The 12,231-nt window shown below is 37.5% G+C and overlaps 1 protein-coding gene across 2 annotated transcripts in view; it reads right to left on the bottom strand.

Moving 5' to 3' along the window:
- The window catches only part of MAGI3 (membrane associated guanylate kinase, WW and PDZ domain containing 3), a 249,282-nt gene that overhangs the window by 57,942 nt on the left and 179,109 nt on the right, over nt 1–12,231 (bottom strand). For both annotated transcript variants that reach the window (XM_036826556.1, XM_036826563.1), the window contains exon 6: nt 10,919–10,998. In XM_036826556.1, the coding sequence (XP_036682451.1) occupies nt 10,919–10,998 (80 nt within the window). The remainder of the gene's footprint in view (nt 1–10,918; nt 10,999–12,231) is intronic.

Raw genomic sequence — 12,231 nt, 5'->3', positions numbered from 1 at the left:
GAAAAGTAACTACTATATGAAACAGATCGAAACAACTGAAAAGAACTGGGATACACTTCAGTTCACTTTGAGCCTCCACAGCTAGGAAGCAAACAATCATCAATTAAGTAGGTACAATATTTTATGACCCATGTGAAGAAAAAAAGGACAAAGAGCATTGCTCATCATCCAGTTCTTCAAGGGGTTAAGATGCAACCCACTGCAGTCACCCAGGACAGTGCATCCTGAAAGGAATTCAGGATGAAAATAAAACAAAACAGGATGAGGCACGCCATACTTTGGACAAATGGGCCCCTGGGTAATTAGATGCATATCGCAGGAAGAATTTCAATGATCCCAGATCCTTGCATCTTCCCATACATAGAAAGTACTAAGACCATTAGCTTGAGATGTCTGTTCTTTGTGATTAGCGGTCATCTTTTGCTAAGATGTACGCTTGACTGCGTGAATTTCCCCGCTAAAAACTCATGTATATCCTGGCTCCTCTCCTACCTCTTGGAGCAGTTCTCAGAGCTCCTGAGTCGCTGTCTCCTGGGCTATGGGGCTCAGTAAGACCCTGAACAACACTTCAGCTCATAACTCTCATGTATGTTTTCCTTTAAGTCGACACTAAGCAACTGTTACATGCACATAACATGGATTGTATCTGTTGGATTATATCTGTAAAAAAATGCTGTATAATAATATTACCAAAGCATTATCATTGAGGATCTTTCATGAGAGAGCTATTTTTCTTTAATAGAAATTTTCTTGAAATAACATGGGAACTCAATTGTGCTGTGTAAGGATGACTTCTGCAACTGCACCACAACTGGATTTATGCTTTTTAAAAAAAATTTATTTATTTATTTTTATTTATTTATTTTTGGCTTCATTGGGTCTGTTACTGCGTGCGGGCTTTCTCTAGTTGCAGTAAGCGGGGGCTACTCTTCGCTGCGGTGCGCGGGCTTCTCATTGTGGTGGCTTCTCTTGTTGCAGAGCATGGGCTCTAGGTGCACGGGCTTCAGTAGTTGTGGCTCACGGGCTCTAGAGCGCAGGCTCAGTAGTTGTGGTGCACGGGCTTAGTTGCTCTGTCACATGTGGGATCTTCCCGGACCAGGGCTCAAACCCGTGCCCCCTGCATTGGCAGGCGGGTTCTTAACCAATGCGCCACCAGGGAAGCCCTGGATTTATGCTTTGTCTTTGAGAATTTTGGAGAATTGAAGCAACTATAGAGATAGTTGAAACTTTCCATTTGCTATCTGAAAAATTCACTAAAAAGGATGTAGTAATGCCTAATAAAAATAAAACATCAAAATTAATATATTTCATTGTTGACGTGGAAGTTGGGTCAGCATTTTAGCTAGTACTTAAAGAAATTAGCAACTAACAGATAAAGTATAGCCCTTTCTTTAGGAGAGTAAACAAATTGGTAATTTATCTTCCAGATTACTTTCAGCAATCACTTTAAACCCTCATACGTGATAACATTAGCTAGGTTTTTGCAGGGCAGATTCATGCAGATAAAGAAGTGGTTATTGGGCTTCCCTGGTGGCTTAGTGATTGAGAATACGCCTGCCAATGCAGGGGACACGGGTTCGGGCCCTGGTCTGGGAAGACCCCACATGCCGCGGAGCAACTGGGCCCGTGAGCCACAACTACTGAGCCTGCGCGTCTGGAGCTTGTGCTCCGCAACGAGAGGCCGCGACGGTGAGAGGCCCGCGCACCACGATGAAGAGTGGCCCCCGCTCGCCACAACTGGAGAAAGCCTGCGCACAGCAGCGAAGACCCAACACAGCCAAAAATAAATAAATAAATAAATAAAATTAAATTAAAAAAAAGAAGTGGTTATTACTTGCCCACTTAAATAAAGGTAATAAAAGCAAGACTAAAATACCTAGCAATTCTATACACTATCCAGTGAGTCAATTCATTTACTGAATTTCTTCCCCTTTTCCTTCCCTTTTTCCCCTCCCTTCCTTCTCTTCCTCCTCTCTCCTTCTTCTTTATGCAAAAATAAAAATTAGAAACAGTATAGTTCTTGACATCAAGGAGTTCATAGTCTAAAAATGAAGACAGAAGAGAGAAATGATATAATGAAGGTAAACGCAAGCTTTTGGGGAGAGCAGAGGAATGACACCAATTGCTTGGTAAAGCAGCTATCAGAAAAGCCTTCTAAAAGAGGGTGATGTTTGAGCAGTCTTAAAGAATGAGTTGGGATTGGGGAGAGGGAGGCCATTCCATAGATCAAAGAGCACTGAGGTACTAAGAATGGCTGGCATTTTCAGTAATTACAAATAATGTGATAGGGCTAGAGTGAAGGATGTATGCAAGGGGGCTTGTCTTATAAGCAAGCACCAAAACACATTTCTGGAGTGCTGGGTTAAGAAGTTTGGTCTTTATTTTGATGATGATGAAACTGACTAAGCTGAACTGAGACATGGTTACATTTATATTTAGGAAAGATTATGGGCAGCAGTGATAACGGATGAAATAGATGGAGTGGAGTGAGAATAAAAGCAGACAAACAAGAAAGTCATTAATAGCTTAGGTAAGAAATTATGAAGGTTGGAGCTAAGACACTGGTAGTGGGAATACAGAGAAAGAATGGATAATAGAGACAAGGAAGTCAAAGCAACAGAACTCAATGACTAACACGAAGACTGAGGGAGGAAGAGAGGGGAGGAGGCCAAGATGATCCCAAGGTTAATGGCTCTTCAGGCATGAAGATGATATATTATCAAATATTTACTGGATACCAATGATGAAAATAGCTGTGGGAAGAGGAAAGAGGTATTAATTTGGATTTAGAGGCATTTAGGAGACAGATAATATGGGAAAAGTGCCTAGCACCATTGGACACTTAAGAGATGGCAGGTTTTTTAAAGTCAGAATTGATAGAACTTGGTACTCAACTGCAATGAAGAAGATAGGGTGAGGATAAAGTTGAGGATGACAGCCAGTTTTAGGCTCACGGAACTGGGAGGATGTAATGTCATTTGGTGATGGCAGGAAGCTCAGGTATAGAGAATATTTAACTCAGTTTGGGAGGTGTTACATTTGAGGGGCTATGCAACATCCTTATAGAGATATCCAACAATCTCTTGGAAATATGAACCTGGTCCTCAAATGAGAAATGTAGGAAGGAAAGGATTGGGGAGACATTGTAGTTAAAGCCATGGCAGTGGACAAGATTACCTAGATAAATTGTGAACAGAAAAAGATGGAGAATAGAAGCTTAGGGGCATTAACAATTTAAGGAGCAGAGACAGTAAGAATAGTCAGGGGGAATGATGTCAAAGAAGACAAGAGGGGAGCATGGTCAATGCTAACAAATGCTTTATAAAGCTGTCAGGACTCAAGATAAGGGCTAAAAAGAGTACACTACGTTTGGCAATCAGGCCGGAGGTTATTGGTAACCTTAAGAAAACCAGTTTAACTAGAAAGGTAAGGGGCAAAATTCAGCATATTGTAATATTAAAGAGTAAAATAAAAGGTGGAGCCCTTAAGAAGAGAGCCTTTTTTTTTTTCTTTTTTTCTTTTTCTTTTTTTTGGAAACTCGGTTGTGAAAAACATAGTGTGAGAACTGTGGAGAAGTAGGGTCAAGAGAAAACGTGTTTATTTACTTTTGAGATAGGAAAGAGCTAACCGTATTTTTCTGTGTTAGAAGCTAAAGCATTCCCCCCAAAAGCTGACTGAAAAGGCAAAACTATTTCTGGCATATCAAGCAGTTGATTGTTTCTAAAGCCCATAAATTTCTTTCCTCTTCTCCAAATAGGATTTTTCTTATTTAAATATATGAACTACAATTGTTTTCTCATTGTGGAGCTCTATTCAGTTGATAATTTTCTTTTACCATTCTCTAAATTCTAAAAACAATATCGACATTCAATACATTTTAGTAAAAATGTCTTTAGTAAAAAATTTAATCTTTCTTTCATCTTAAGAGAAAAGGAGTGGGTTGAGAGAGTAAAATGGATTCCTGATGTTGAATTTTTAAGATAAAACAATTTAACTAAATTTAACTATAACAATTATTTTAAGTGGAAGATAAATATGTACATCGATTAAACCATCAGATATGGTATAAAAACACAGGTTTTGAATATCACAAGACTGGGGAGAAAAGGGCAAGTTTTAGAAACTGTGAGGTTTTTCTAGAAGATCTTCAATGTTCAGCAGAATGCAAACAATATCTTAAACTATAAAAACTGACATTTAAAATATTGTTATTACTATCCCCTTTTGAACATCTACTCTGTGCAAAGTATTGTGGAAATTACCAATGTAAGTCAGATACAGTCTAGTCTGGAAATAGCCTATTGTGGGGCTATTTCTCCCCTATTGAGGGAGGAGACAAAATATACAGCAAAAGTGATAATGGTTGGCCGAGCATAAAACAAATAGGTTGAAGGTTCCAAATTTTGGGGTCCCCATAGGGAAGTACAGGTGATGTTAGAAAGGCACACCCAGTACTGGGGGTGGGAGAGTAACTCTTAAGATTAAAATGTTTTGAACATCCTTAGAATACTGACTGCAATTCTGGTTGCTCTATCTTAAGAAAGATATAATTAAGATGACCATATAATGTATTCTACACTTTTGAGAGTAAAAGGGGACACTGTTATTAATTATGCTGGGACAGCAGGAATAAGCTGGATTAGTCCTTGGCCAACCAAGGCATATGGTCACCCATAATGTAAAGAGCATTAGTGGATCACACTCATCCAGAGAAACATTTCCAGTTTCTCTGAGCCCCTTTACTTTGTTCTCCAAGGAAGAAAGGATGTCTGATCTGACTGGTGAGTTTTAGAGAATGAATTCTACGTGCTTGGCTCAGGGCCTCTTGGGTTCTCTTGCTGTTCTGGATGCTAGCCTGCCTGCAGAGAGGGTGCAATCTGGTCTTTTCACCATGTCTGCCTTGTGGGAGGGGTCAAACAGCTGAACACAGAGACCAGAGATTGAGTGCTTAAGTCTGCCTCCTGTAGGGGTAAAATATTAGTAAGCCCAATAGAGGTGCAGAGCTAAAGCTATGTTCACTCAGCAGATGGTATTCTAACCTCATCTCTGTTTCCTGCGTCCTGTGTCTCATACATGAGGTGTATGAGAAGTGTCAGCTCTCCTATTTTCTCTCTATTGACTCCTCACTAGTGAATGAAGACAGAATTCTTTTTTTTTTTTAACTTTTTTTTTTTTTGGCCATGAGGCATGTGGGTTACTAGTTCCCCAACAAGGGATTGAACCCTCGCCCTCTGCATTGGAAGCGCGGAGTCCTAACCACTGGACCACCAGGAAAGTCCCAAGACAAAATTATTATTTATTGCTTCCCTCAGAACCTTAAAGAAATTAAATATTATTTTCAAGAAGGATGACCAAAATAATCTGGAGCATAGAGTAGCTTCTTTCCTTCTTTTCCTTTCTTTCTTTTCCTCCTTCCTTTCTTACATCCAAACATTTAAGTCTCTACTGAAGGGATATATAGGTAAGACAAAATTCTTGCTCCTACAGAGTGTAGGCACCTAGTAGTGCCTACTAGGCAATGTAGTAGTAAGTGCTACAACAGAAATATGCATGTGGTACTGTTGCGCACAGAGGAGAGAACACCTAATCCTGACCTGGAAGAGAATGACAGAGGAGGCTACAAAAAATTATACTTTACATCTGAGCTTAAAAGGATAAGTAGGTACGAGCCAGGTGGACACAGGGGAAAAGGCTGGTTCCTGGCAGAAGAAATGGGCCTGTGGCAAAGGCAAAGATAAAAATGTGTCATACTTATGGCATGATAATACTTTGAGAGAGAAATATAGAATACAGTTCAATTACAAAAAATCTTCAATACTTCCCCATGGAGTCTCGACTTTATTCTGCTGACAGTAGGGAGCCATTAACTATAATGGCCATTAACCTGAGCAAGGGAGAGGTATGAAGTTTTTTGATCATGTAGTCTTATCAGTAAAAAATCTGACAATGTACTTCCAAGAGATTTATATATATATATATTCGTAAACATATACATACTACTCTACTAACATGTATTTACATAATAAAACATACACAAAATAGAAGTTTAAAAAGGAGATGGGAGACTTCCCTGGCGGTCCACTGGTTAAGACTCCATGCTTCCAATGCAGTGGGCACGGGTTCCATCCCTGGTTGGGGAACTAAGATCCCACATGACGCGGGGCACAGCCAAAATAAATAAATAAAAAATAAAGAGATGAAGACTAAACAATTATCCCTAGTTTACCTCAATGTGGTTTAAAAAAGCTCACATGAGGTGTATGAGAAGTGTCAGCTCTGCCATTTTCTCACTATTAGCTTGGGCTTGCATATTTGTATTATCTTCAATCAGCAGTGTCTTTGTAGAAATCCTTTTAAGCCACATTTTAATTTTGTGTGGGTTAAAAACCATGTAACATAGTCTATAAATCCACTCAACTGTGTACAGGTAACTGCAAAACTTTACAGGGCTCTTGGCAAGAGCAAGGGTGCCACCCATGTTCTTCCCTCAAGACACTCTGGGGAGTGTACATGATAATCTGACATACAGAATGAGGTAGAATGCCATTACCAATCTGTATATAAAATAGTAGAGAAGGTTAATTTATTTTTTCCCAATAGAAACATTATGAAAAGTTCTGACATTTTTTTCCTGTACCCGAACAGATAGTTGGAACACCACCATTTTACAGACCACTGGCATAAAAGATATACTGGAGGAGAACTGTAGGAAAAAAAGACCAAGAAAAATCCAAGCGTGTGGTAGTCAGAGGAAGGGAGAGGAAGATACAAAAAAAAAAAGCATGAATAGATAGAGGCATAGGTAGCTATGTGAAAAAGCAAATAGAGCAAAATGTTCATTATAATACATGTATTCACTGAAAAATTCTTTCAGTTTTTCTATGTTGGAAAATTTTCATAATAATATATTGGCAAAATATAGAAAAAAGAAAGAGCAGGAATTGGAAACTATATAGGGAATAGAGCAAACAGAGAGGAAGAAGCAAAAGTGACTCAAAGGATTTTGGCCCAGATGATTATGAGGGTGGTACCTATGACAGAAAGAGGAATGGGGTGACTATGGGGGAAAGATGCTAAATTCAGTTTTAAGTATGTTTATCTGAAGTGCTAGTAGGGCAATCAAAAGGAAAGTCTCAAATGTAATGGGAAATACAGAAATAGCATTCAGAACAGAGGACAATACTAGAGGTTTAGATAAGGAGCCCAGCTACAGTAAATTGATAGTTAAGGCTATGAAAATAAATACATTCTACAAGGGAAACAGGAAAAGGCAGAGAATTGAACTGAAACAATTAGTCGGGAGGAAAAGGAATGGAGCCCAGCAAAAGAGACATGCCCGAGAAGACTAATACCACAATCTTTAAAAAGTCCAATTCTATAGTATTACATATTCTAGTTTACCTTCACAATGGGTGACTTCACCATAAGAAACTTACTATGAAGAGCCTTATAGACAAAGGAAGTCTAAGAAATTAGTTTAAAAATTATTTCGAGGTATAATTTACATTCAACAAAATACACAGATCTTAGGTGCTCATTCAATGATTAAAATATTGATTTAAGTGCTTGTTCAAGTATAAAAAATGAGTTTTGGCAATTGCATGTGCCTATATAACCGTCACCCCAAACAAGGTGGAGAATATATCCATCATTCCAGAGAATTATTTCAATTCACCATTCTCCCCTCCACCCCCATCATTTTCTGACTTCTATCAGCATAGATGAGTTTTCCTGGTTTTAGGCTTTAAATAATGGATAATTAAGTATCCATTCTTTTGTGTCTGGCTTCTTTCATACAACATGTTTCTGAGGCTCATCCATGTTGTTGAGTGTTATCAACAGCTTTTTCTTTTTATTGATGAGTAGTATTTCATTGCATGAATATACCACAACAGGAGAATGTTTATCCATTCTCCTGTTGATGAATATCTGGGATGTTTCCAGGTTGGAGCTATTATGAATAAGGCTGTCATGATCATTCAGGTAAAGTCTTCTGGGGAACATGTGTTTTCATTTCTCTTGACATAACACCTCATAGGAAACTGCCAACATTTCTCCAGAGTGTTCACATAATTTTATATCCCCACCAACAAGTAAAAGATCCAGTTGCTCTACAATCTCACCGATCTTTGGTATTGTCAGTGTATTTGACTTTAGCCCTTTTAGGGGGTGTGAATGACATCTCACTGTAGAGACGATTAATGATAAGCACCTTTTTATGCTTTTAAAAAAATTGAGGTATAGTTGATGTACCACCTTTTCATGTTCTTAATTGGCTATTCTTTATCTTCTTTTGTGAAATGTCTGTTCAAGTTCTTTGGCCATTTTATTTTATTTTTAGTTATTTATTTTTGGCTGCATGGGGTCTTCGTTGCTGTGCGTGGGCTTTCTCTAGTTGTGGTGAGCGGGCTCTACTCTTCATTGTGGTGCATGGGCTTCTCATGGCAGTGGCTTCTCTTGTTGCGGAGTACAGGCTCTAGGCGCGCGGGCTTCAGTAGTTGTGGCAATGTGGGCTCAGTAGTTGTGGCTCACAGGCTCTAGAGCGCAGGCTCAGTAGTTGTGGTGCCTGGGCTCAGTTGCTCCACAGCGTGTGGGATCTTCCCGGACCAGGGCTCAAACCCGTGTCCCCTGCATTGGCAGGTGGATTCTTAACCACTGCACCACGAGGGAAGTCCTCTTTGGCCATTTTAAAAAGCAACTTTATTGAGGTATAATTTACATATCACATAAAATTGTTCTGCTTGAAAAAATGTACAATTCATTGATTTTTAATAATTTACTGAGTTGTGCAACCATCACCACAATCCAGTTCTGGGAAATTTCCATCACCTCAATAGGATCCCTTGTGCTGTTTACAGTTAATCTCTATTCCCTTCCTTAGCACTGGGCAACCACTAATCTACTTTGGCTCTATAGATTTGCCTATTCTGGACATTTCATATGAATGAAATCATGCAATACTTGATCTTCTGTGTCTAGTTTCTTTCACTTGGCATAACATTTTTTGAGGTTCATTCGTATTGTAGTATGTATAGTATTTCATTTCTTTTTATTGCTGAACAATATTCCATTGTATGATTACACCACATTTTATTTATCCATTCATTGTTTGATGGACATCTGAGTTGTTTCCACTTTTTAGCTATTATGAATAGCGCTACTACGAATATTTACATTCAAGTGTTTGTGTGGACATATGTTTTCATTCCTCTCGGGTAGATATCTAGGAATGGAAGTGCTAGGTGATATGGTAAATTTATATTTAACCTTTTAAGAAACTGCCAAACTGCTTTTCAAAGCAGTTGTACTATTTTACATTCTGCACAGCAATATACAAGGGTTACTGTTTTTCTCCATCTTTGCTAATCTCAAAATCATGAAGATATTCTCCTAAATTTTCTTCCAAAAGCTTTAGGGTTCTAGCTTTGAGCCATCTCAAATTATTTTTTGTACATGGAGTAAGGATATAGTTGAAGTTCATTTCTCTTTATGAATATCCAATTGTTCCAGCACCATTTGTTAGAGATTTTCCTCCCCTCACTGAACTGACTTGGCACCTTGTCTGCAAATTAAGTGATCACATATGTGTGCATCTATTTCTGGATTCTCTTATGCTGTTCCACTGATCCATTTTCTAGCCTATGGATATACGACACTCTTGATTACTGTAGCTTTATAGTACGTCTTCAAATCTGGTAGCCTAAGTCCTTTATCTTTGTCCTTTTTAAAGTCTGTTTGGCTAACTAGAGTCTTTGTACAGTATTTCCATGTATATTTTAGAATCAGTTTGTCAGTTTCTTAAAAACAGACTTTTAGAATTTTGATTGGGATTGTATTGAATCTAGATATCAATTTAGGGAGAATGAACATCATTAACAATATGTGTTATCCTACCTACATAGTATATCAATGAGCACAGTATATCTCTTCCATTATTTTAGGTCTTCATTAATTTATTTCAGTGATGTTTTGTAGTTTTTAGTGTAGAGGACTTGCACATCTTTCAGTAGATTTGCTCCAAGGTATCTTTTTTTAATATCATTACAAATAAATTTTAAATATTTCATTTTCCAATTATTTATTCCTAGAAAAATTCTATCATGCTGAACAAAATATGTATCAATTCTGCTTAAATTTTTTTCATAGACTGGAATTCAATCTATAGGAGGACTATCTGACTTTCATTCTAATCCATTCATTTTTTTTTTTAAAACCAAGGTAAATAATTTCTGATGAGTCATACAAAATCAATGCAAATTTTATTCATCTACACTCTATATTCAAGAAGGCACAGCAAACATTTTCGTTGGGGTAAATTCTATACTTATTTGTAAGACTATACCATTAAATAGAACCTGTAACATACAAGACAGACAAGCATTATTATCTAATAATTCGCAGAGAAATAATTTTTCTACCAAGCAGTAAAAATTGTGTCTGGGTGAGAGGTATATTAAAGACTTTCACTGAGTTTCTATTGCTGCTGTAAATGGCAAAGGATTATAAATACTGGCATATCTATCCTAGTGATACTAAATTAAATATATTTTTGAGATTAGCAGGCATGATAAGGCTACCCTGTGGTTGAGAATGCACCTAACTTATTAAACTATTTATTTAGAATTTTAAAAGTTTGTTTTAAAACAAAGTTAAAAAAATGGCAAATTCATTTTTATTAAGGTTTTTTTTTAAAAGGATTTAATTGTATACTTCTCAAAAAAAGAGAAATAAAGACTCTCACAAAATTAGATGCAATGACATAATGACCAGAATCAGCTGATTATGATATCCACCCACTCCTTATGTGCTTATGCACATTATGGTTTGTTTAGGATTTTGGAAAACTTATTATCTAAGCAAGAAGAGCAAGAAGGGATAAAGAGAATAAGTATGGTATAAAAGGTTTCTGAATCTCTACCTCCATCTTCACAGTCTTCAGGGGCTTTGGCTTTCTTACAAAGACGAGGATCCAACCAGGTGGTTGTCTTGGTATTGTGGCTGTTGAACAAAGATTTCAATTAGAAACAGTAAAATAAAGAGGGAGAAAAGTATTTCAAAAGCAAAGACGAAAAGTGACTAAAAGGTATATGACGTTTGAACATTTATCTCCTACAGGCTTCATTTGTATACCTCTGATTCAATAGTCCTGTTGTTCTCAGTCTATTACTTCAAAACTGCCACAGAGGAAATGTAATGCTAGAGGCACTAATTTGAGAATGAAGACTCTAAAGAAGGGATAAAATGTTAAGCGCATAATAACAGATGCTTATCTAAGCAGTCAAAAATGTTTCAGAGGGTGGGCACATGGCCCCATACTGTGCATTATCTTAGCCAAAAAAGCTGCCCTGAAAACCCTGCTTACTTGCTGGCTGAATTCCTTCCTCTCTCCCTCCAAAAACACTATATTTCTTAGGTGCCTGTGATGTGTGGACATTGTGCTGAGGACTGAGAATATAGAGATGAACAAACAATCAGATAGAGTCTCTGCCCTCACTGGGACTCTTTAAAAATAAAAGAGTTAAATAAAATAAAAAGTTTTAAAGTGTCTGTTTCTGGGACTTCCCTGGTGGTCCAGTGGTTAAGACTCCGCGTTCCCAATGCAGGGGGCCCGGGTTTGATCCCTAGTCAGGGAACTAGATCCTGCATGCGGCAACTAAGAGCCCATGTGCTGCAACTAAGACCCGGAGCAGGTCAGACCCAGGTCACCATGCAGTAAATACTAATGCTAAAACAAAGCCATCACACTGCTGAGTAGACAGTGTTATAGTTTAAGTATCTGAAATATGAGGATCTTAAAGAAAGAAAAATCCTGTAAGAAAATATATACGAAGGCAATAAAATATAAATTAAAGTTATTATCGAAGCAGTGGGAGAATAACAATGTGATCAAAGGATCTTTTCTTGGTGTTTCCAATTTGAGATTAATTCACTAATCTCTACGTTGATCTCTAGGTCTGAAAATATTTAGCTCAGTTAATAAATATGGTCCCCTTCCAAATGATGGTAATTTGTGAAATGCTCATTAAGTTGGACACTCTACCCAAAAGGTTAAAAAAAAAAAGGCAAAGCAAAATATCCTTTATTCCTTGCATTTTTCATTATTAGTGATAAATCTGTTTTTAATCCTCCTGTTTTTTATAAAACCAGATGTCAAATACAATATTCCTTTATCCAAATCAAATAAAAATGAAATATCATCCAGGGAAACAATCAGATTAAGAATCAATTGTA

Source organism: Balaenoptera musculus, chromosome 1 (genome assembly GCF_009873245.2).
Source record: "Balaenoptera musculus isolate JJ_BM4_2016_0621 chromosome 1, mBalMus1.pri.v3, whole genome shotgun sequence".
Classification (NCBI taxonomy): Eukaryota; Metazoa; Chordata; class Mammalia; order Artiodactyla; family Balaenopteridae; genus Balaenoptera; species Balaenoptera musculus.
Note: the sequence above shows the minus strand (reverse complement) of the source record. Positions and strands in the feature narration are given on the sequence as shown.